The 25000-nt window shown below is 35.3% G+C and overlaps 2 protein-coding genes across 11 annotated transcripts in view; one reads left to right on the plus strand and one right to left on the minus strand.

Annotated features, from left to right (window-relative positions):
• LOC122266223 (FHF complex subunit HOOK-interacting protein 1B) overlaps positions 1-18995 on the plus strand; it is a 19349-nt gene extending 354 nt beyond the window's left edge. For 2 of the 8 annotated variants that reach the window (XM_043035850.2, XM_043035848.2), the window contains exons 2-16: positions 5403-5577; positions 5824-6156; positions 6293-6513; positions 6644-6794; positions 6907-7065; positions 7358-7444; positions 8478-8528; positions 10016-10192; positions 10336-10536; positions 11039-11965; positions 12656-12785; positions 14534-14712; positions 14967-15138; positions 16198-16321; positions 16507-18995. In XM_043035850.2, coding sequence (XP_042891784.1) covers positions 5416-5577; positions 5824-6156; positions 6293-6513; positions 6644-6794; positions 6907-7065; positions 7358-7444; positions 8478-8528; positions 10016-10192; positions 10336-10536; positions 11039-11965; positions 12656-12785; positions 14534-14712; positions 14967-15138; positions 16198-16321; positions 16507-16690 — 3258 coding nt within the window. In that variant the 5' untranslated portion in view covers positions 5403-5415 and the 3' untranslated portion in view covers positions 16691-18995. Of the gene's footprint in view, positions 1-2551; positions 2779-3687; positions 3808-5402; positions 5578-5823; positions 6157-6292; positions 6514-6643; positions 6795-6906; positions 7066-7357; positions 7445-8477; positions 8529-10015; positions 10193-10335; positions 10537-11038; positions 11966-12655; positions 12786-14533; positions 14713-14966; positions 15139-16197; positions 16322-16506 lie in introns of all 8 variants that reach the window. The other 6 variants (XM_086550868.1, XM_086550869.1, XM_043035847.2 and 3 more) reach the window with 5 other exon arrangements.
• A 1574-nt stretch (positions 18996-20569) lies between these two features.
• LOC122266225 (actin-binding protein IPP) overlaps positions 20570-25000 on the minus strand; it is a 13065-nt gene continuing 8634 nt past the window's right edge. For all 3 annotated transcript variants that reach the window (XM_043035852.2, XM_043035853.2, XM_086550871.1), the window contains exons 5-9: positions 24992-25000; positions 24151-24815; positions 23778-24018; positions 23521-23649; positions 20570-23347 (exon numbers count right to left, since the gene is read on the minus strand). The exon at positions 24992-25000 is cut by the window's right edge and continues 157 nt beyond it. In XM_043035852.2, the coding sequence (XP_042891786.1) occupies positions 23243-23347; positions 23521-23649; positions 23778-24018; positions 24151-24815; positions 24992-25000 (1149 nt within the window). In that variant the 3' untranslated portion in view covers positions 20570-23242. The remainder of the gene's footprint in view (positions 23348-23520; positions 23650-23777; positions 24019-24150; positions 24816-24991) is intronic.

A 25000-nucleotide genomic window follows, 5' to 3' on the forward strand; every position in this document is an offset into this window, starting at 1 on the left:
GAAAGTAGGTTTATACGATAGTATACCTCAGTAAGCTTTACTTTGGCTTCATAGAGACGGGAAGGAATTAAAATCAAGAAGCGAAATTTTCAAATTTTGGTAATCATACACTTATGTTGTGACAGATGACCAGTCTATATCAACTAAGGTGAAGTAGGATTTGTATTATTCACGTGGATATATATATTTTTTTATGTATTTTGGAGAAATGTATTAAGGAAGACCATAATTCTGGGGATTTCTGTAGTAAGCTGTCATTGGTGTAATCTTAACAGTTTTGGTGAGGTTTGGCAGGTCATTTATTTAGTCTATATGCAAGTAGAAATGTTTCGGAATCAGTTTCAAGCATTTTGAGAATTTGTCAAGGCATTTTGCTAGGAATTATAGTTAATGGTTGTGGATTAAGATTTAGTGTGATCATTGTGTTGATTATTTAGATTTATATTTTATTTTTATAAAGACTGTACCTTTGATATAAAGAAAATGGTGTAGATAGATGTTTTGGGATTTGTAAATACTGACCAGATATATAGCACTTCAAGTCCACACGAAAGCAATTTGCAATTTGCAATTCTATGGCCTCCACATTAGTTAGTAAGCCAGAAAGGGACAACAAACCCCACCATATATATTCTGGCAAGATAGAGTTTATGGAATACCCAAATGATCCAGACCATGAGCATATTTGCCTAAATGTTGATGTTGAAGGTTTGTAGAGCGCCATATTAGCTGAAGCTGCTCCGATTGTGAAAAACCCTGGTACTCTATAGCCAGCACCCAGTTGATTCTCTCATGGAACCTCGATATAACCAGTGATTGCATAATACCAGGATGGTCTAAATTTTTATTTATACAGTTCTTGCTTGTAATGATAAATGGTGAATAGAATGCTGAATAACATTGCCCAAGGAAATGCATTTTTTATGCAGTTTAGTTTCATGGGCATTGTTCATAGCGCTGTCGTATGTCTAGTAAGCTAGCTGTTATCTCTGATTTTTAAGTGCTGAGGGTCTGTGGCTGCATTGTGTGCACTCAGTGGCATTAGCAACTCAAAAACGATTAGCTGATAAAACTTGATAAGTAGAAAATGCACTTTCACTTATTCTAAATCTGCATATAGAATCTTTTATTTTAAAGTATCATTTTTTATTTACATTGTCATTTTTATTTTTACATGAAACCTCATTGGAGTTTTTGATTGGGCTTCTTATTAATATATATCATTCCAAGCAAGAGCATCTTGCTTTCAAAGTTTGTTGTGCAGCAGCAGAAGTCTAAAGCTTGTGACAAGTGCTGTGAGTCTACTTGTAGTTGCCACCTTGTTTATGATACAAAAGGAGGTACAGGAAGAATCATCTAGTGGGTCTTTTTGACATGTGACCAATGATTGTGAGAAAAGTGAAACTGGTCACTTAATCCGTGTCCACACGAGCCTGCCTGATCAGCGGGCATGCCTTAACGGGCACATTTGACGGGCAAACAATCAAATTGCTCGAGTGCCAGTCGAGCGAAATCTCTAAGGTAGTGCCCGGTAGCTGGAGCTTCGACCCTCGGTCGTGTGGACAACATTCATGGGCAGGCCCGGCAGAATATGCCTGCCAACTGCACTGCCTGCCGATCAGGCCCGCTCGTGTGGACGTGGCTTTAGGTGCCAATCAGTTCTAAATCAATGTTAGACCATATCCATGCCATGTGCCTTTAGATGCTAATGCAGTATACTCATAATGAAACTGAACCTGAATTTCGTCTTCAATCTTAATATATGTTTATTAGTGAGCCCCTCATGGAGGATGTTCTAGAATGGATCTGAGGGAAAGGTGGGAGATTTTTCAGGATGCATTCTTATTTCAGAGGCCTTGTTTATGAAACTGGTGATATGGTTACATTGTATTCCTCTTACATCCTTGTGTACCCCCACAGAAGCCGTGAGGCTGAACCTGTAATGCATAGGCCTAGCAGATACTAGATAACCTAAACCCCCTCATGTCCTGGTGTCCACATATAATGATAATGTTTATGATAATGATAGTTGCTGACAACCTTGATATTCTCTTTATTCATCATTTATCACAGGCCAACCTCTGTGTATTTTAAAACAGGCAACATTAGATTCTATATTTGTCAGCATTTATACATGTTTTACCCATTTTTTTTTTTCTTTTCTCTTTCTTTCAAAATTTGCTCCCACACAGATCCAAAATTTATATTAGTCTGCTATTTAGGGGGTAAGGGATAAAACTTACTGAAAAATAGACACAGTCTGCCCTCTATATCCATGGGTTCCATTTAAAGAAAAGTTGACTTGCTTGGCACAGACCACTTTGGATCAGCTGTCGATCAGTAGGCAGGAGTTATTGTTCGTTACACCAGAATTAGGCCAGCGTTAGTTCAAATTTCAAGTCTTGGTTAAGATGTCCATATCATAATTATTTGTGGACAAACTCATGAAAGATGTGAATAATGCCTGTAAAATATTTTTATCAGCTTTGTATTTAGTTGGCAATAAAACAAGATAATGGTGCAGGAGACTTAATTATTTACTTAAATGTAGCTTAGACACAGCCAGAGTACATCTTCATACTGCTTGGCCACATGCTGCAATGTGGCTGCAGACGATCTCAAAGGTGTTATTGGTGAAGCGATCCCGCCACAGGAAGTCCTACAGATATGATGCCAGGTGATCCCTGCTGCAGCCTCTCAATTGACCCAGGCTGCTTTTGGTCAGCTGTAGTTCAATAGGCCAAAGCTGGCTTAGCTGTAGTTCAACTGATGTGTTAGGTTAGTTATAGGTTAATTGATTGAAGAAATTTATATTGTTCCAAGAAGCAAAACTTTATTTTCTCATGTGTAGAGCACAATGTTAATTCTTGCAAATGAAATAATGCATAGCCATACCTTGCTGTAGCCACATGCCATTTCACAGATCCTAATTGTATCTTCTGAATATGTTGATTGAGTGTTGTTCAAGAATGAAATTATTTTTTCTATATTTTTACAAGTATTTCTCTATTAGGTCATTTAAAGTTATTGTTGAAACGGAGTAAATGTTAAGTTGTGGACGTATGCTATCCAGTTAGGCCTTTGATGGTTGTGTCTGTGTGTAACCTGTACGGGTATTTATAACAACTTTTATTTATTTATTTTTTATACACTGGTTTTGGCTCAAAGTAAACAATTACTTAGAATTATATTGGATGTTTTCTATCCAATTACATTTGAAAAGGAAGGCCTGCAATCTTAAAGTCCGACTCAGTGATGCAGTATCAAAAGATGATCATGCCCTCTGCACCATTGACTCTTTTAGTGAAGGAAGACCAACCTCCACATTGTCCAGGGGAAATCCTATTACTGCAACTTTTTTTTCTGTTTTATCTTTATTTGTCTAAAAATTTCCCTGATGCAGATTATGCATTCTTTAGTAGTCAAGAGGAATAAGTTATGACTGCAAGCATATGATGGGGCAGTATTTTTTTGTCATGATAGTTAGATGTTTGTATCTTATAAGATGGGAAAAATATAATTTCTGTTAAATCTTCAGTGCTAGGTCTCTTTAAAAATACCTCATCAATATTTGCTCTAAAATGTGTATCAAAAGTTACTCTAAAATATGTATCAAAAGTTACTCTAAAATATGTATCAAGCTTTTCATTATTACTGTACATGGTACTTGATATTCTCTTGCCACAGACCTGAGAATAATTAGTTATGTATTGGCAGTCATGGAAGCCTCATATGCTAGTCTTTCTACGTCAAGAATTGCCGTCAAGTGTCCCTGACCAAATTCTCAGCTAATATGGAGAACGATGAGTAAGGAAATAGTTTTGATTTCCCAAAGTTGATAAAGCCAATTTTTATTTTTTTGCCATCTAAACTCTGTGCTCCACTAACATTTCATTGTAAGTGAATGAGAGCTGTGAAGGTATGCTTATACAACTACTTGCATAATTTGGTGTTGGTGGCTGATTTCTTAGCGATGTTTAACATATCTTAAAATATTTCATTGTTTAGAATCATAGAAGATTTTTCTCTTTTCCTTGCATACTTCTATTTTTCTATATCGTAATCCACAGATTTATGAGGGTAATAAGATTGTAATTGAGAATTCAGAGATAGGATGAATTTTTATAAGGCAGTAGTCATCCTTTAGGGATGTAAGTAGGAGGAAGAGGATATAGTCTAATCATTATATTCCATATCTTGTTTTGTTATTTTGCAGTGAGAGATGACAGAAAGAAGGATATTATATGGAATTATTTATTCATTTTATTGTAAATAATATAAAGTCATCTGTCACTTTGTTGACATGCAGATAATTTTAAACAATCAAATGATTTAACTTATCCCTAAAGACTTTTACACAAAATGCAATAGCAGAAATCAAAGGTAATTTTATAAAGTTTCTTTCTAGAAATTTATTTTAGGGAAAAAAAGCAAATAGAATAGAAATAAACATGTGCAGATGTGCACATATCAAAGTGTAACAAGACACTGACAAGGTGCACTTTAATATCTTTACTCTATGTATTTGATAAAAAAACAGTCAGAATATTTTTATTTTGATATAATGCATATTTCCAAAGGTATTGTTATTTTTTGCCTTATTCTGCAGTCACTAATAATTTTTACCACTCATGTTAAGGTAGGATACAGTTGTTGATATCAAAGTACTATAGTTATTGATGAGACAAGTCAATGGCCTGTTTCTCTTATGTGATTTTTGATACTCCACTACTTTTTCTTCATTTTCTTTTTTTTTTTCTTCCTAAATTGCATTATTAGGAAGCAAGTTTAATTTGAATACAATTGGGACAGCTGTACAAAGGCATTAAAACAAGCTTTAATGTTCTAGATTTAGTTTTGTGATGAAATTAATTTTTGAATAAACTTTATTATGTGACTAAGCAGTAATAGATTATAATTTTTAGGATGCTCCACAAGCTTTAGCATATTCCTACTGAAGGTAATAGAAGTTTTATCTGACATGCATGACATAAGAATGAGTCAGTCTGCTGTAAGCTCTGTTTTGAATGGGGTTCCAATGCATCTCTTCGTCTTCAAGTGTCTTTGGCCTTCATGTCTGGCAAGATTCCTTCCTAACTGGGGTTATGTGACATGAATGTGCACTTATTCAGCATCTATAAGACAGGAAAAGGCAGATTTTCTAGTTTTGCCTATACTGATTAGTCTTCCATGTATATAAATAACCTGTAAATAAATTACACTGATTAGGCATGTGTAATAAACAATAACATAAAATAACATTGGAGCTTAATTAAGATTGAAAAGGAGTAATAAGTATTTATTTTAAGATACTGAATTAAAATATATATATATATATTTCTGTCGTATCATAAACATCTCCCTTACAATTCAGCATTTTTCATTTACCATGCAATCTTCAGCAATGAGTGCGGGATGACCAGCTGGTTGCGAGGGTCACCCCTGCGCACGTCGCTGGGCCGGCGTCGTGCTCCGTCCCCTCTCCATGATGTTGACCCAGCGGCTGCCTTCCACTCATTCATCAAGCACTGGCAGCAGACATGTGAAATCATTGCCAGAACCCAGTTGAGGGGACAGGTAATCATCCTGATTGAAAAAGGAATAATACAGTGCCTTGTTTGTCCATTATTTATTTGGATATTTTGATTTTTCTTTACCTGTAGGATTTTCCCAAACATATATGCCTGATACAGTCAAAAGTATATGAATGGTGGATATTAAGTTCTTTAGATGTGTGGAACTCTATGTTATGGTTGGCACTTTTCAAATTATTTGACAATTTGAGATCCCTTCCTGTATCTTTTATAATACCTGGTTTTACAGGCATGTGCTGATGATGTCACTGCTGTCATCAACCATCTTGCGCAGATGGTCACGCTTCTGCTGGTGGACCTACGGCAGATAATGGCACACAGCACACGTACTCAGAATGGTATAGGTCAGAAAAATAACAATAGCAACGAAGTGAAAAATACAACGGGTCCTACTGAAGGTAGTAAAGATTCGAACAACCAACATGCATCTTTGCCATCAGAAAATCCTCCTCATACTCCAATCTTTGACCACTTCCTTGGGGAAGAAATTCTTGACAAAGTTCTCACTTGGAGCCTCAATACTGGGGAATTTGTGAATGCACTCAAGTTGGAACAATTAAAGGTATGAACTTCACCTTCTATAGTTTATATTGTGGCAATTGGACAAAAAGCTTAAGGAGTTCTATTCAAATATTATTTCATATATCAAGTGGTTTCTTTTCACAATGACTGCATATACTCTTATATGTCACTTTCAGGTTCATGAGCAATTACTCAGCCACTCAAAGCAAGAAATACTTGTGTACAAGCCCATCATCCGTCCGTTGCTACGACTTTTGGCTGCTTGTGGAGGTTGTGTCCCAGTTGAAGTGGAGAAACGTTTGGTTGTGCTTCTAAATCAACTGTGTGTCTCACTTATGCATAATCACCAGCTTCTTGACTTCTTTTTCCAGTTCTCCAATGATCAAGGACCTACCAAGTTAGTATTATATTCTCCTTGGTTTATGTAAATAGAAAAACTTATTCTTGACAACAGTGGCACATATTGTTTTTCATATCAGTTGCATTATATTGCAATCATGTAATTTTTTTTTTCCCTCCTTTTCCAGGTTCATGATCTTTTCATTATTACTGCCATTTGTTCACCGTGAAGGAGGTATAGGACAGCAGGCGAGGGATGCTCTGCTCCTCTGTATGGCTCTCTCTGCTTCACATACCTCTGTGGGCCAATACATTGCACAGCACTCTAATTTTTGTCCAGTAAGTTCATTATTCTTGTTTTATGTACTGATGTTAAGCACATTTTGAAGTATCTTTCATTGTTTCCAATAGTGAATATGTATTTTAACTGGTTATGCATTTTTCTTTACAGGTTTTAGCAGCTGGGCTCAGTGGCCTCTATTCTATGTTACCGCGCTCTTTGACTATCGAGTCAGACGGATGGCATCGCCTAAGTCCAGAGGACATAAGTGATATTTCTCAATTACAATTGTTCCTGAATTCTCTAGAATTTTGCAATGCAGTTGTACAGGTTAGTTACATTTTATATTGCAACTGAATTTTATGAATAACCAGTATATGTAATTTATTCTTTATACCTTTCTCTTTCAAAAAAGTAAAAAATATTTCATTTTGGCAAGGTTAGTATATTGATATATGATATAGAATTATATGATACTGCCTGAATGATTTCATGTGTTTATTTTTTATATGATGAAATCAATTAATTTATTTGCTTTTTCTTGAATACTATTTGATTTTTATTAACTAGGAAAATTGCATCTCATTCTATTATCTTTCATTCTTAATCTTGTTATGTACAGGTTGCTCATCCATTAGTAAGGGAGCAGTTAGTGGAGTTCTTGTATCAAGGATTCCTTGTTCCAGTGTTGGGGCCTGCACTACACCAGGTCAGTGATTCCTCTTTTGGGCCCATGGGATTGATATACTTGTATTTTGCACCAGTACATTGTATATGTTAGTCACCAGTAATGGCCTAGTTAGAGAAACCTGAGGATACATTTTTATTACTTTGCCATTTGTGGTCATTGTTATTTTTGAACGTTTGTCTTACTAGGTAATGTTTATTTTGTTGGTGATCTGTTTTCTTTGTACCATGTGTATGTTGCTTATGCTGGGGAGAGCATTACTTTGAAAGTAGCCAATATTACTTTAATGTGTGAAGATTGTTTTTAAAAAGTCAAGTATATTTATTTAAAGAGAAAATAGTTTTGGGATGCGAGAACATATGGGTCAAGAAAGGCTTGCAGAGGTATATCATCAAGATTGAAAAAAAAAACTTTAACAAAGTGTTCCCTTTATTTTGGAGTGTATTCTGTTTTGACCCTTTGCCCATAATTTACCCTTTGTATCCATAATTAGTTGATAATTAATAATTATATAATTTAAGTTAGCTATTACCATTTAAGGTGTAATATATGATTTGATCACAAGACCCATTCTTTATATAGTAAAGAAACAAGTGTTGATGTATTTGAGATTCTATTTTACGCAAGGTGATAGGAATGTATTCCAAAAACTGCAGGGCAGACTGTCCTGGACTAAAGAAAAAAAGCAGTTCATTGGGCCAAGATATTCAATATGTCAATATTATTTGCCTGGGAATCTAGCTGTTTAATTGTAAAGCAATATTTGTATGTGCTTATAGTTATTAAAGTAAATTTGATAATGCTTGAGTCTTAGATTGATGCAGATTTTTCCTTGAAGTGCTTTTTAAACATTCGTTTTGGACTGTACATTTATATTGAGAAGGGTTCTTTTCTTTTGCTTCTCTTTTCCAATAGAATTTGTAGCCTTTTCTTGTCATTTCTAGAGTTACCATAAGTGTTTGGGTCTTTTGTATGGGTAATTTAAAGTGGCATCTGTTCTTATTTGCTTCTTTGGGCCTTTCCACGACTTGGTACCAACTGTGGGCCTTCACAGGGTGGCGCAGTCAATGGGGATATCAACGCTCACAACTCTCCTGTTTTTCTGGTCAGTATTACCTGGCTGCTAGTGTGCATGATCTGTTACCCTGATCTGGGTTGTAGTTTTAAGGTATGCCTCTTGGATTAAGATTAAAGTTTAAGCTTTATATTTTGATGTTTTGTCTTCTGATTTATTGCTGGTACGAAGTTCAACCCCACTAAGTGAGTAGATGTTATGTGATTTTGTGTACATAGGTTTAGAAGCACTGCTACTTAACTGAATAAGATTATGTACATTTACAGGTAATGAAAAGCATTTCTCTATGCATGAGGTTTGGTGGAGTCATAGTCATATAAACCCTTTGAAATGCAGAAGATTCTTGATTCACTTCATTTTAGATGAAGACCATTCTATTAAAACAGCATTAAAAAAGAAAAAAAAAAAACAGTTTGCACTTAGATTGGTCTAGAAATGATAGTGGTGTTTGGCTGCTTGCAATATTCCATACAATACTAGAACTACTACTTCACACTCACTTCTTTCTATTCACAGTTGATATATACTTTAATTATATAGCTTTTATAGGAAAAGTTGTGTTCATTAATGTTACCATTTATGGAACTGTAACTGGTGTAATCAAGATTTTTCTGCATTAAAATGTGATATATTTAAATACTATGTTACCATATACTATTTGCCTGAAGATTTTCAGAAAATGAAAATTGAAGCATAAAAGTGAGCAGGAATACATTATTATTATTATTATTATTATTATTATTATTATTATTATTATTATCATTATTATTATTTTATATCTTTATTACCATCCAGAGAAATATTAGGTTTTAATTAAAATAACATATTCTAAAAATTATTCTGCATTTAAATATTAAATGGTCTGTTAATCTCTGTTTATGATCTGTGGGGCAGCATTCCTAATAACCTGATCATCCCAGTTCACAACTTCCTTGCCAGCCCAGCTCTGACAGTGGCTTACCTAAAGTGACCTGAGTTTGCTTACATTGATTTTTCAATGTTTTATCGTGTTCCTTCTTATCCTATCCAATTAACCAAGCCTATATCCCTCTCACCAAACCATTTGCACAACAAAACCCACTTCATTGATTCCTCTATCCAGTTACTGCTGTATGGCTGTTAATTTGCAATTGGAACACAGGTCTTGTTCATCAAGTATCATGTGTGGGGTTGTTTATGTATTCATTTACATAGTGTTTTTCATGTTAAAGTTATAATAGTCTTCCCGTACATTTGAATGGATGATTTCAGACATAGACTTTAATCCTGTTGAGGGATGGAAGGGTAAACTTGAGTAAGTAATATTCTTTCTCCTAATGAATTGAGTAGATGTTTTTATGTTGTTTTTTTTATTATTATTATTTTAAGGAAACATACAAATGAAACATTGTGGTGAGTTTTTATGTATCTCCTTTAACACACCCATTCACTGCTTTTAACCAAAATGCATAGTTGTAATATGTCTCATAATGTTGAAAAGATCAATGGTACTCATTTTATTCTTCTCTTGGGACCAGTCTGTGGTTGGTGAAGTTGTTGCAGCCACTGCTTATGTAGAGCTGTGTCTACGAACCGTAACCGAGCCAGAGCTGAGGAGGGCTTTCCTGGCCTTCCTCCTCACTTCTCCCAACAATCCAGCCTTGGAACCTCCAATCATCACTATACTCATTTCAAGATTACACTCGCCAAATACAGTATGTCAGCTCTTTTATTTGGGATTTTTTTATTATTGTCGTCGTTGTCAGATGGTTACTCATTGAGATCATTTTGATTGAATGGCCTAAGATGTCTGTTTGATGTCTTCCTCAAGGGATTTGATCAGTACTATCTTTTTCAGCAACTGTGCCTGGTTACTCTTAGCCTGTTTTGGACTCTAGTGGAATTGAACTGCGAAGACTTAATGATAGCACTGGTTTTCCAGTACCTAACTCCTTGCACACATGTTATGCTGTCACAGAGGTCACGCCTTACGCAACCCCCACACCCATCAGCCCATGCATCGCATAGGCTTTTACAACTTATGCCTGCTGTAAGCCAGGTACTGTTCAGTCAGTCTTTATTCTTATCATAAATGTATCTGAATATTGTATGAAGGTTTCATAAATGTGTCTGAAGATCATAGAGATGTATTTTACTTAGTTTATTTATCATGAAAAAAAAAATCAGCATGATGTATGGTTACTGTAATTTCTTTATCAGTTAATTTTATTTTTATCTAATTTTACATATAATGGTCAAGGTTACTACAAGTGTATAATATTAACCCATTGTAGCCGGTTGACGTGATAGCACTTATTGTGGTTTTCGCGTCAGACGCCTGGGACGAGCTATGAGGGGAAGCTGCGCACTCGGGTAGAGCAAGCGGGCAGCCCAGGCTCGCGGCTTGTGCGTCCGAGAATCTCGAGGTGTTAGGCTTATACGTTTGAGAACCCTGGTATTGCGACTGTGCAAAGCCAGAACGGCCCCGGCGTGAATGGGTTAAGAAAAAATGAATTGGCTACTCCAGTTCTACATTGGCTTTTCCTTGTTATGTCTTGCAGGTTGAAACCCAGCATAAGAAACCTGAGAGTGGAGACTCCTCTCAAACACCACAAACATCTCTGTCACCTCAGCCATCACCAACGACTTTAACTGTGCCACAACATCATCGATCACTCTCAAACACATCATCCTGCTCATCCGAAAGTGACTCGGTCTTTGAACAGCAGACCCCATATTCAGACTACTTACAAGATGCCCGTTCAAGAATAGAAGCAGGGACTATTGCCTGTGCCTGTTGGGTCTGGAGGTATGATGGTCTTAGTCCAACACCAACACAGGCTATGGAAATGTTGGACGCGGCACGCACCAACCCACCCGTATTGTATTCTAAGCCACGTGCCCACTCAGACCCAGTACCAGTTCATTCTTCAGACTTGCCACAAGCAGAGGCCAAAGTTCGCAGTGCAAGTCTACCCTCAGCCATGAGCAGTAGAGATAGAGTTAGTAGTAATGAAGCAAGACCAATGGTTAATGGTATATGTGATAATCATGACAATGAAGCAAGAGGGGCACAGCATGCAGCTGCAGCAGCAAGAGGTGTTGAGAGAGTTGCTGGGGCTGGAGGTGAAGAGGATAATCTGGACTCTCTTGGGGAGAGCAGTGGGTATGAAAGCTTCAACATTAGGGCATCTCGAGACTCCTCTCCTGCCCACAGTTCTCATGGCTCACCCAGGAACCGTGTAGGTCACCAAGAGTCACCAAGTTTAGAAGAAGCATCCTCTCAAGGCTCACCAGGAGACAGAGGACCAAGGGAAAGAAAGGGCTCTGCCTTGAGCTCTGAGGAAGATCAAGAATTCATGGATACGCTGCAGAGATCATCAACCCCCACTGAGATGACAGGACTTGAAGAAACGTTATGTGAAATTGAGCAAGCCTTTACTGCATTTAAGATTTTTGATGTGAGCTCCTCAGCATCATATAACAAAGTAAGGTTTTATTTCTCTCAGTTTATGCTTTGGTTATTTTTTTAGAAATAAATATTCATATATTTTTTTTCTCTCTCTTATTTGCTTAAAAGAATATAGAGTACTGCATGTATGAGCTTTGAATTATTCAGTTTTTGTTTTATTATTGATGAATTTTGAGAAAATGGACAATACTTGATACTCAACCCCCTCAAGCTGCAATTCAGAAATTCACTGCTATATGTCAAATACATAACATGTAAAGTGATACAACATATATTGGGAATATAAAGCAATAAAGTATGTATTTGTATGTATGAATAGGAAAAAGACAGTAAGAAGTATGATATTATGCATGTTTTGCAGATGGGGGGAATGGGGGAGGGGAAAGGGAAAGGATGGGTGAGGGCAACTTGGGTGGATAAGGTATGTCATACAGTACAAGAATTACTATTTCTCACTTACTACAGTCCATTCATAACAGAAAAATAGACCAGATTATTGGCTCAGGCAGATTAGGAGCTACAAGGGGTATTAGGGGTAAATGAAGTCTATGGTAGGTGTGGTTGTAGAATACTTGCTAGACAGCACCAGATTTATTACCTGAAGCAATTTCTGCCTAATTCAAAGTAAAAAAAGATTGAAAAACAACCCTCTAGTTTTAAAATTTCCTGTAAAGCAATGCAATATAACACATTATTTTCCCCGAAGGTGTATCGGCTTGAGATGACGAGCGATGAAGCAGACTGGGACAATCAGCCATGGCAGAGTCATGAGTCATCCCCTGAGGCTGTGGAGAAAGTCCCATTGACGGAACCATCACAGTCGAGACCAACGATAGGTAATTTAGTTCAGTTTTTTTATGTATGTGTTTAAGAATTAATGATACATACTGTTGTATATGAATATGATCAGTATCAGTGGTTGATTAGGGAGGTATGTTGGTATGTATTTCTTTAGCACTTAGATCCACAGCTGGGAAGTACTGCTGTTACTTCTAGACTTTTCAGTTGTCCAACACCTAAACATTTATATACAAAAAAAGTGCTGATAACCACAACTACTAGGAAAACAGCCCCCAAAGTACCAGCAGCACCTTGTGTGGTACTTCACTAAAGAAATGAGAGATAAACAAGTGTAAAACTAGCATACCTGTGGCATTTGTTGCAAAAATTGTTTATAATAGCTTGAATCCTGGGAGGACTTCCAGAAACCCTGTAGCCAACATCTATTCATGTCTAAATGAAATGCACAATGAAGGTCTACTTTGTTGGTATATTGAACACGTAGGGAAGAATTTTTTGTGTGAAGATGATGTTTTGACCTTTACTTTTAATGTTGATATGTTCAACCATAATCTAATTATTATTAATTATTATAACCCTGACCTTTCTGTGACTTTTATGATTCTTATCTTTTGGGACTTTTATTCTAATTCTTATCTTTTGGGACTTTTATTCTAATCTTGACCTTTTTATTACTTCATCTTGAGATACTGATCGTAATGTGATTTTTTTTTTCTTTCTTCTTCTTCTTCTTCTTCTTCTTCTTCTTCTTCTTCTTCTTCTTCTTCTTCTTCTTCTTCTTCTTCTTCTTCTTCTTCTTCTTCTTCTTCTTCTTCTTCTTCTTCTTCTTCTTCTTATTCTTCTTATTCTTCTTATTCTTCTTATTCTTCTTCTTATTCTTATTCTTATTCTTATTCTTATTCTTATTCTTATTCTTATTCTTCTTCTTCTTCTTCTTCTTCTTCTTCTTCTTCTTCTTCTTCTTCTTCTTCTTCTTCTTCTTCTTCTTCTTCTTCTTCTTCCTCCCTAACATAACCCTGACAACTTGGTGACCTTTTTACAACTTTGCTCTGTTTAGGTCGAGTCAACACTCGTTGGCACATTCTCTCACGAGTCAGCACACGCTGACACAGGCGGGGTCGCTTCAGTGCATACAAGCCCGGCGTAGCATCTGCTTCGCAAATCTGGCTTATCCTTATCCTTGCTCTGTTTGTGACATTATATTATTGCAATGCTGACCTTGACCTCTCAGAGTGGTTATCACCTGCCCGATTCTATTCAGGGTGATGAGAGGTGCTTTTTGTATTTTTTTGCCTTATTTTGATAAGTCAAGAAAATTTTGTCTATAAATACAACTGCAATGAGTATATACATCCGTAAATATGTAGAAGGTGTATTTAGAGGGTGAGTTTGTGATGTGATAGGACATCATCCAGCGGGAGTGAAAAATTCCTATGATGGGATGTCATGTTCCTTGTCGCCAATGGTTAATTCCTAAAGAAGACCAAGAACAAGAAGTGTAGATAATTTCTTGGCTTATACTGCTTTGCACAACAGGGAAATGGTCAGCAAGTTAGTATCAGTAGTACTTTTTAAGTGGCACTCACAGTATTACTATAGGTAGTTTTTGGTGGATAGATTTAAAAGTATAGAACAATTTTAAAGTAAAAGTGCTTACAGAACTTCTTAACTCTGATTAGATATATTATCTTTTATGAATCAAGAGTACATTACTCTTATGATATTTGATTAGTTACATTTATTTTTTTGGGAAAAAAAATGGAACCTATCATACTACTTTCAGGACCCTTTTTGGAGGCACTGATGTTACGGATAGATCAGATGCTCACCTCCAGTATCCACGTGAACTTGTTGGTAACGACAATTATTAGCCGTCTAGCAGCATACCCAACCCCACTTCTAGCATCGCTCCTCCTCGATTCCTCGATTGTCTTCCAACCGTCAGTGCGTTCGTTAGTGCAGGTGAGTTCAGTGTGCATAAAAGATTGATAATAAGTTAGGTATTGATATTTATAATCACATAATTTTCTTGAATTATGAGGTTGTATTGTATCGACACACATTAATAGTTAGATAATAACAAAGAAAACATAGATAATCTAAGATGTTAAGGAAGAGTTTTAAAAGTATTATATATCTGAAATATTGCCAGAGTTTTGTAATCCTTAGAAAATCCTTAAAAATATCCTTATGTCTTGCCTGTACATATTCCAAAGGTGTTAAGTGGTCTGAAGCAAAAAATTGATGCTGCTCTGTTACCTGAAGAAGCTTCTTTGCTCGGGGAAGCACGAACGTGGTTCATAACAAGGCTGATCATTCCCCGTTTCAATCCGTCGAGACCAAGAACTCCGTCTACATCTTCGTCTCCAGACACGTCACTTATTAGGGGTGAGTGAGGTTGTGTGTTTGACTGCATAAGGGTGGGATGACATGAATGGGGTTTTCTTCTATATTTTAACCCATTGATGACAGGGACACACGCTATCCATTGTGATGTTTTTTTATTTCTTTTTTATTGATTGGTTAATTTATTTCCATAACTAGACCTACCTGACTTCTCTTACTGTTATTATCATTACTTATGTAATTATTAGTATTATATTTGCTATTATTTTAATGGTAATACAGAAATAGTAATAATGAAATTAGATGTATTTTTCTGTGGAAATTCAAGGAATGGGATAAACAGGTAAGGTCAGGTAGGCCTACTAACTGACAGAGCCTTTGTGGAGTCATCTTTGTAAGAAATGATATATATATATATATATATATATATATATATATATATATATATATATATATATATATATATATATATATATATATATATCTATCAGAAAACCACACTAGTCAGTGCATGTCCATTGTGGGTTAAAGACTTTTGGAAGAGATTGAATAGCTGAACATTATTGTCTGAAGTGAAAAATGCCTTTAGTATTACCACATATGTGTCATTTCAACTGGTTAACACCATGTGACAAGATATCACATCCAGTGGTGGCAGTACCAGCCGCCGGGGATGAGACATTTTGTCACGGCTTTCCTTCTGGCTGGCGTGCTGGATGATCAAGCGTAGCACTTATCTGTAGCCAGAGCAGACAAATAACCCCAGGCGTTAGGCTTATTTGTTTGAAATATCCCGGCTTTTAGACCATTTGGAGCCAAAACAGCCCCGTTGCAATGTGTTTACCGATTATAAAGGAAAGTGAAAGATGTTCATATTCATTGAAGATATTCTCCAATATTTTTTTGTGTAAGAACATTTCATAAATAGTGGTAAAAGCATTATTAAACAAAAAGTTATAAAACTATTCCTTCCCTCTAAAACATCTCACCTTTCCTTCTTCAACTGCTTTCCAATCTTATATATTAATTTTGAGGGTTATGCCAGTTTTCTAAGGATGACAAATTTTATTTATCAATGCACATATTTATTTATTGTTTCAGGAGAAGGGAAGCGCCGAAGTCTCTCTCAGACGATGAATGCTCTTTTCCGTCGCAATACTCCAGAGCAGCAGCCGTCTATAAAGGAGAGTCCATTGGAAATTCTAGACGACAGGTCTGGTTGTCGGTGAGTATCTTGTTAAAGGTCATAAATTTGTTGACTTTATCCCAATTTATTATGTATACATAATTTATATGCACATAGATAATGTATACATAATATTTTCATGTCTTCTTTTCATAAATATATTTGTGAAACAGATTTATTACCAAATTTCAAATATAATTTACCCTCATTTTTACACATTATAGGTACGTAAAACGAGCCTCTGTGTCAACGGTGGACAGCAGTACAAGCACAGGCACAGCAGGGCAGAAACGACATGCCGCAAGATGTGCTGTGTTGATGCGAGATTGGCTGCTGGAACTGTCAGCTCTGGCTCAGGAACACACTGTGGCTGTGCCAACTATTGAATTCAGGTTTCCTTCTAGTTGACAATGACCTGTTTATGCTTGGTGCTTCATTGCTCTTCATTAATGATTATATGCACATTACCATCAATATATTGTGAAGTGATGCATGAGGTAGTCACTTTTTTTGTAATATTTCAATGTCTCTAATCAAATACAACTTCAGCAAGCATGACAAGCCAGCTTTTGATATATTGCACCCTAATTTTGTAGTGAAATGTCCTTTTTTTTTTTTTTCTTTTCTTTTCTTTTAACTTTTGCATATGAATTATGGGATATTTTTATTTGTATCTAATATTGTAAAGATATTTCTGATCTATGCAAACGATCTAGCATTTTTACTTTTTTTTCAGTTTTCAACCCCAGTTGTAAAAGAGAACCATTTAAAATTTATGCAACAAGTGAGTGCTTCTTTGAGCTTCTTTTACGATATGTTGATATTATGTGTGTTCTTAGTATTGACAGGAAAGGTTGAAAAGTTAGTGCTTGTTTTTTGCCAGTGAACAATTATGAAAAGATATAGTTCAATTCTAAATAACTCATATGCAAAGACAGACTTTTGACTCATTACTCTCCAAAGACAGTAGTTTTATTGGCAAAATAACTTACTTTTGTGTACATATTTATACATACATATATATATATATATATCTATATTTTATGGCGAATAAAAGGCTAAGATGGCCATTGTTGTCATATCACTGGAATACTGCATTACACCGGGACCTAAAGATTGTTGTGAAAGTGTTTATTCATGTTCAAAACACCAAAGAGAAAACAGTCATAATATACTCCCTGCACTGACTCATGATGAACACAGCAATCTGAGTTTCAAGGCATTTCATGGAAAGAGTAAAAGACAGTGAGCAACTATTTTTTTTTTTCTCTCTCTCTCTCTCTTTCTCTCCCTCCCTCCCTCCCTCCCTCCCTCCCTCCCTCCCTCCCTCCCTCCCTCCCTCCCTCCCTCCCTCCCTCCCTCCCTCCCTCCTTCCTTCCTTCCTTCCTTCCTTCCTTCCTTCCTTCCTTCCTTCCTTCCTTCCTTCCTTCCTTCCTTCCTTCCTTCCTTCCTTCCTTCCTTCCTTCCCTCCCTCCCTCCCTCCCTCTTTTTCAATTTTCCCTTTTTATTTTTTTAGACTGAAGAGCAATGATTTAGGTGACGTTGCATTTCAGAGATTTTTCATTGCCTCAGCTCTTATGGTAATGTCAGGCCAACGGATTTGATTTTGTCTCATTTTGTGTGTTTTATGCCATGTTTGAAACATCCCAGTTAATTCTCCCCTTCCTTTCTGTGTATGTGAACTTCCTCCCGTCCAGTACACATTAGTTATAGAGTGGCAATAAAACCACCTTTAGATGCTTTGTTACGTGTTGGTTTTATATGTGGTTAAACAGGATGTTATTTTTATTTCTGATTAATATATTTCCTAAAATTTATGTTGTTTTAGATATATATTTACAAAGATGTTTCATATTTTTTGTTTTGTTTACTTTTTGAGCCATTGAAATGTTGGATTGTGCTCTCAAACTTCATTTAGTATCACATATATCCATTTCCAATTTTGCAAAACTGCAGAGTAATTGCTAAAATGAGAAATAAACATTTCATAATGATTTATTTTGATATGCAGCATAATCATATGTTTGGATAATATTCACTGTTAGGTGTCAATAATCACATAGCAATTTATTTTGAAGTTTGAGGGAAAATCCTCTTGTGATATTTGAATTTTTTTGGTGTATTGTAAAATTTATGGATTGTTCTTTTATACTTTTAACCAGTGTGGCATAATATGCTTGCCGTGGGATTCTTCCCTGGAAAATTTGAAACTTAGTTTTATGATAAATAAAGTCGTCACAATACTACTAAACCAAATTTTACAATTTTTACTGTATTTTGTTAACTAATATTCGGCAACAAGTGCTAATTGATTGACGTTCTAATGTTTAACATTGGAACCCCAAAGTGTGATCTCATTCAGGTCGTTAAGTTGTATTCTATCATTCATCTGAAAGGAGGTTATTGGAAAGGAAAATTTGGGTGGTTTGTATCTCATTGAATTTGGGCGATCCAAAATATTGTTTTGATTTCTAACAGCATTAACATTCTCTGTTTGGGAGCGATGGTTGTAAAATATCTTTTATCTTCTAATGCTAGGTATCAACCCTTTTGAATATGTATCTTATTTGAAGATCATTGCCACATTGGATGAAATTTGATGTAGTATGATTCTCTTGAATATATTGCAACCCTTAAAAAAGATGAAACCGGATTCTCTGACATGTATGTAGAATACAGTATGTGATTTATGCAATTAAATATATTCTTGGCATGAGTGTTTTCTTTATTATCACAATAAATCATCATTGCAAAGTTATACAAAGTATTGATGTAATATTTCTATGCAAGCTTTTCCTAGAATTTACAACGTTAGTGGGATTTTAAAACAAAAAAAACATAAAAACCTAAAACCAATATAATTGCATTTTATATGTGCTACACTGATTTTATCCCATCAAAAGAGAGAAAAACGTCTAGTGTAAATTCTATGAAATTGTTAAATACCACTTTTTTTTAGTGATTTTGCTCATCATTAGCTATTGAGATTGTTTAGCAGCCTATGACAAGGATGATGACAATTTTCCATGATAATACCAACAGGATAAAGAAATAGATAAATAGATGAAAAAATGGATAAATAGATATGTGAATAAATTTATATGAATATATACAAAAAATGTGCAAACTTATGAATAGATAGATTGAATGAATTAATACACAAACACATACTAAAAAGAAGGTATTTTTATACACACACACACCTGTATATATATTAATGTATGTAATTTTCAGCTGGTAATAGCTCATAAGGCATTTTTTTTACTCATGAATGTAATGGTCTCATTTGATCTAGGAATATGGTGAGAGGGACACGTCCAGTAGATTTTTGCTTATTTTTCTTCCCCCAACAAATAGTATTCATTTTTAATGAAATATATAAATTCAGATAATTGTGGCATAAATAAAAAGGTAAAATGAGGATATGCACCTCCTCAATGTATTTTTCTGATAAAAATGAATTAATTAAAAATACAAGCTTTGAGGTGTATGTCTGAAATTGCTACATTATGATACTTGAAAACAATACAATAATTTTCTTGATTCCTGTGTAATATTGGTGAAGGTTGAATGTCTTCACCTAAGCATGACTAAATTTAGAATGTACATTCTTTGGGGATTAATGATGAACCCCTGAATGCCTGAGACAAAATGAGTGCCATCTGAAATGTAGTCTAGCTTTCTTGTTTCCTTAATGCTCTCACTTTGTAACTGACTAAACTTAAAAACAAACTACGCACTTGATCAGTAAGATGACATGCTCAGCAAATAAAAAGTAAATAACTTTGAATAGCATATATGATTAATCAGAATTCAAATGCTTCAGATAACTAAATTGGTTCTTCACAAAGACATGTCTTTCCCAATCATGTATCAATATGAGATTTCTTGATTTAGATAGAGCTTTTGGTTCAGTAAAAAGATACTTATCACATTTGGCCAAGCTAGTACACCTATTTTCTATCAAGTAATCAACAAAGAATAAATAGAATAAGATTGATTCCTTGTTGTATTTGAAAGTAGAATATCTCTTAATGTGACTTTTTGGCAAATATTAGCAAATTTTTATACCCATTTACATGTTTCATACTAACTTCTGATACTTAATAATAACACAATGTCATGCTGTCAGTCTAACCAGGATTTTTGCAAGCTATATTACATATTTATTGTTATTTATATTTATTGTCCTTATGCTTCTCTAGATCATTAATTGATCTTTTTAATATTAAATATAATTTGAGGATTTCTGAAATGTGAAGAGTACAATAATTGGAATAAAGAAAGTTTTAATCATTCAATTTTTATTCACGAACTCTGAACAATTACAAAGTCCATCTTCACAACTAACAGTGCATTTACAAACACACAATATTCTGATTTAATGTAAATGATAAACAGAAACAAAAGACACGAAGAAATATAAAACAAAATAATATATCTTGAAAATTATAGTAATCATTACACTGTAATATACAAAGTTTAACTTCAACCAGTATAATGTTGAATAATATTTTTGTGCAGAAATCAAGAATACTGGTTAATTTATAGGAAAGGAAGGGATTCTGGACCAATAAAAATCTGCAATGGAATAGTCAATATATATATACATGATTGGATACTCCCAGAAAAAAAATAGGAATACAAATCTATATAATCTTTGGTTTCAAATATATCATATCCTCTTTTAATAAACTCATTAAATCATCAAATAAACTTAGTCGAATTCCAATAGAATTATCCTTATTTATCTCTCTATAAACAAACATACTTACTATTATTCTTAGTACAATGACACACTCTAGACAGTAATTCATACATCACTCAAATAGGGAATTAGTTTTACAATCTTTGGTTATAAAGTGTGAATAAACAGTATATGACAAAACACAGAGAATGAATACAACAAATTTGATTAACTCTTGAGACGGATGAATGTAAACGCATGGATTCAATTTACTTCACATCAATCAGTGCTCCACCGTGTTTTGAAGATAGTATTACAAAGACCTAAAGCAGTTTGTCTATTACTCACCAAATAGAAAGAGCAAGTAAAAGTACTTATCACTACTATATAGAAGACACATCTCAAAAAATGTCTACTGTTAACCAGCTATATAATGTTTAATGGTACAAAACAGATGAAAATCGTGCTACTTAGACTATTCAGAGCTGTCGGTAGTTGACATCTGTGCACATTTTAAAAACAACGGATCCACTAAAGTCCACTTGCAAGTGAAAAACAGGGCGTCATATTTGCGACATTATTAACATACAAGCATAACTGGAAGTTTTTATACCTTACTAACACCTTTTACTGAAAAGCTTGAGTAGTCATACATCGTTAATAGATTCATGGGTCAAGCCTTAAATCACAATAAAAAAATGTAAACAACAACAAGTACACAACATCATTAGACAAAGCTTTATTATGTACAGATAAAGCACATGATTTTGTGTAAATAAGGCAGTGACAAGCAGATAATTCTCATGCAGATTCAATGCCACATCTTCATGTGGGTATTCCTAAATTTTCCTTCCTGTCACAACAACTATCTATTCTAACAATTCGAACAGGCAAAATATTCCTTATCCATAGCTGTGTGCTCTTCTCACTAAATGATGCATAATTTTTTACCTAGTCTTTATGAGGAAAAACAATGAAAGGAAAATGGAACTACCTACACAATAATTACATTTTAAATCCTCATCCATTACCTTTTTTGACACATCATAACCACAAAGATTTTCTAAAAATTGGCTAGAAAAAAGAGGAAAATATCACTGAATTCTATCAAGAGAACGAACTTCCCATCAACACATAACCGAGAAGCACACCAGGCCCAAGACCAACTTGGAGATCTCTGTCAACTGCCGCTTGGAAGATCCATGGCAATTCCATTTATATTACTAAAAAGAATCTACCGAGAGAGTACTTACATTGTAAGTACCCCTAAAGCCTTACGGATTAATGATTTTCCACAAGCGTAGTAGAACAACAATGAAAAAGGAATTGGCTAGAGAAAATCAATGGTTAAATATTGCATCATAACTTTCAGTGTTCAAATCTATCTGCAAAATGAATAATCGTTATCTTTTTTCCTCTTCCTTAAAAAAAACAAAAAAACATGACAGGTATGAACAGGAAGGACTGAAATGTATGCTCCTAAAAGCCGAAGATTCTGTTAGTTGTTGGGCTCAGGTATTAGTGGAGTCATACCGATGGCTACTTAATTACTTGTAGGTACACAGCAGAATTCCATCATTATGGAAATATGTACCCAACCAAGTTTTAAGGTTGATAGTAGGAGATTTATCATGAAAGAATATTGAGCTGCCTATAATTTTCATTACTACAGGTAACTATATTTCTACTAAGGCATAAAAATGACATATTTTTGCACCACCATATTGTAATAATTTTTCTTTTCATTATCTTATGCAGTAACTTAATCAAGCAAGGATGATATGGTTACTAAGTATACACCACATGGCAGACTATGGTGATAATGACAACACTTGTTCATAAAGTGAAGTACTGTGATTTAGTTATCAAACTGTTCAACCAGACCATCTAAAGCCATCAAAAATTTTTAATGTAAAATTTCTTCTTTTAAAAATATCTTGATATGCTTTATGTTGTAACCCACTACAATATGCATGCATTTTTCATGTAAATGCTTTTTAAAATTCTTACTTTAACAGTGAGCTTTCTAGGTATCTGGAGCTATAAAATGCCATTTCACAAGAAATGAAATAAGCGCTTGAACATATTTATCCAACATCATTATCACATTTATCGAATCTGCCAAAAAGTAACTTTCATGCCGGCTGTCTTGGACTATGGGAGTGACGGCTGACGTTGACTTTTCTGGTTAGACTGAGACACTCTGGATCATTGAGGTTTGGCCGGTGACTCTTGTGTTTGGGAGGAGTTGGGAGCTGGGATGGGGGAGGGGGTCAAATGACAACTGCCCCCGCCTCAGACCTACTCTCTGGCAGGGCTGTACAGTCCACCCAGCTGTTGGTGATGGGATCGAAGTACTCCACGTGTGCAATTGTTACCTGAAAGGACAGTAACACATTTAAGGTTTTGTTATAAACCTTTTTGGAATATACTGAAAAATAATAAACCAGTAATGATGATTATAATAAAATAATACTTGCAAATACATTTATACAAACATCCTCAATTTATTGATCACTGCCTTTTTATGCTAATAAATGACAATTCTTACCTGGGCTCTATAAAAATCATTGACTTCACTAGTTTGATCACCACCTATAACATACAAAAGAGAGTTTGTTGCTGCAACAGCCGGACTTGCTCTACCAACAGACATGGGAGGACACTCGAACCATTTATTCTGTTGATAAAAAAAAAAAAAGGATTACATTCAAGAAATTTTATCAAAATATCATCATATAAATACTGCTTACACAAAAGTTATCATACTACATGAAAATCAAGGAAGAGACTATATGTATACAATACCTGCTCAAAGGAGTATCTCTCTACTGACGTAAGAACATTGTGCCTGTTGGTGCCTCCTACAACATAAAGGAAACCATCTAACACTGAGACACCCATTTGACTACGAGGTGTTAACATGGGCGCTAAGTTCTGCCACTCTCCTGTCACTGGGTTGTAGCAAAGGAGGTCGTGGAGATGACGCTGACTGTGGGTACACCCTCCAACAATATAGATGAGCCCATGATGTTCTACAACACCCATGCTGAAATGAAATTTTTGAGGCATTATTATAAAGTCACTGCAATGAACTATTATACTATTTGAAATATGCATTTTTACTTCTTTCAAACACTCAATACTACTCTATACCTTCATATAATTATGATAATCTTACCTGAATCTGGCTTCTGGCATGTTGGACTCAAGTCTCCATTCATCGGCAATAGGGTCGTACCTCTCAATGGATCCCCCAATGTCTTCCCCTACCCAGCCACCAAAAGCATAGAGGTATCCCTCGTGTGCACAGAGTCCAAATTCACACCTTGGGATAACCATAGATGCCATGCAAGTCCACATATCCTCCTGTGGGTCATATACTTCACCGTTTGCTAAGATCTGCGACTCTTGTTCTCCTCCCACGACGTATATTCTGCCATTTAATACGGCTATGCCTGGTAGAATCCTTCCAATTTCCATAGGACAGACTCTTTGCCATACCTTCCTGTATGTATCAAAACACTCAACACTTTCAAATGTACACTCTGATCTTGTCCATGAACTAATAAGCTCTCTCTTTGAGCCTCCAATCACATATATTTTCTTTCGTGCACAGATCCTCGGCTGGACATACAGAGGCACCAAACTTCCTCTCTTACTCAACAAGTCCTTTTGGATGCTTCTGAGAGCAACTTTTAGACTGATATCACAGCATTCATTGATAGACTTCTCTAGTAATTTACTTGGAATTAATGGAAGTCTAACATGATTCAAGATCTCAAACACATAACGTCTCCTAGTTGTTATGTCCTGCCCAATCCACCGAATTGCTGCAGAAAATACCTGTAAAGATTAAAAAGACATATAGGACTGAGGCTAATAGGCAGCTTTCTGAGCTTATCTTTGTCACAAACACATCTGTAATTCACTTTCTACTTTCAAGTGGATAAATACAGTCACTGACTAAACTAAGGCAAATACCATAAAATAATCAAGAAAATCCACCACAGCTAGCTTACTTGAAATTC

The sequence above is a fragment of the Penaeus japonicus genome, unplaced genomic scaffold, assembly GCF_977035675.1.
Source record: "Penaeus japonicus unplaced genomic scaffold, GWHDUDI00000001_assembly GWHDUDI00000024, whole genome shotgun sequence".
In the NCBI taxonomy this organism is placed as follows: domain Eukaryota; kingdom Metazoa; phylum Arthropoda; class Malacostraca; order Decapoda; family Penaeidae; genus Penaeus; species Penaeus japonicus.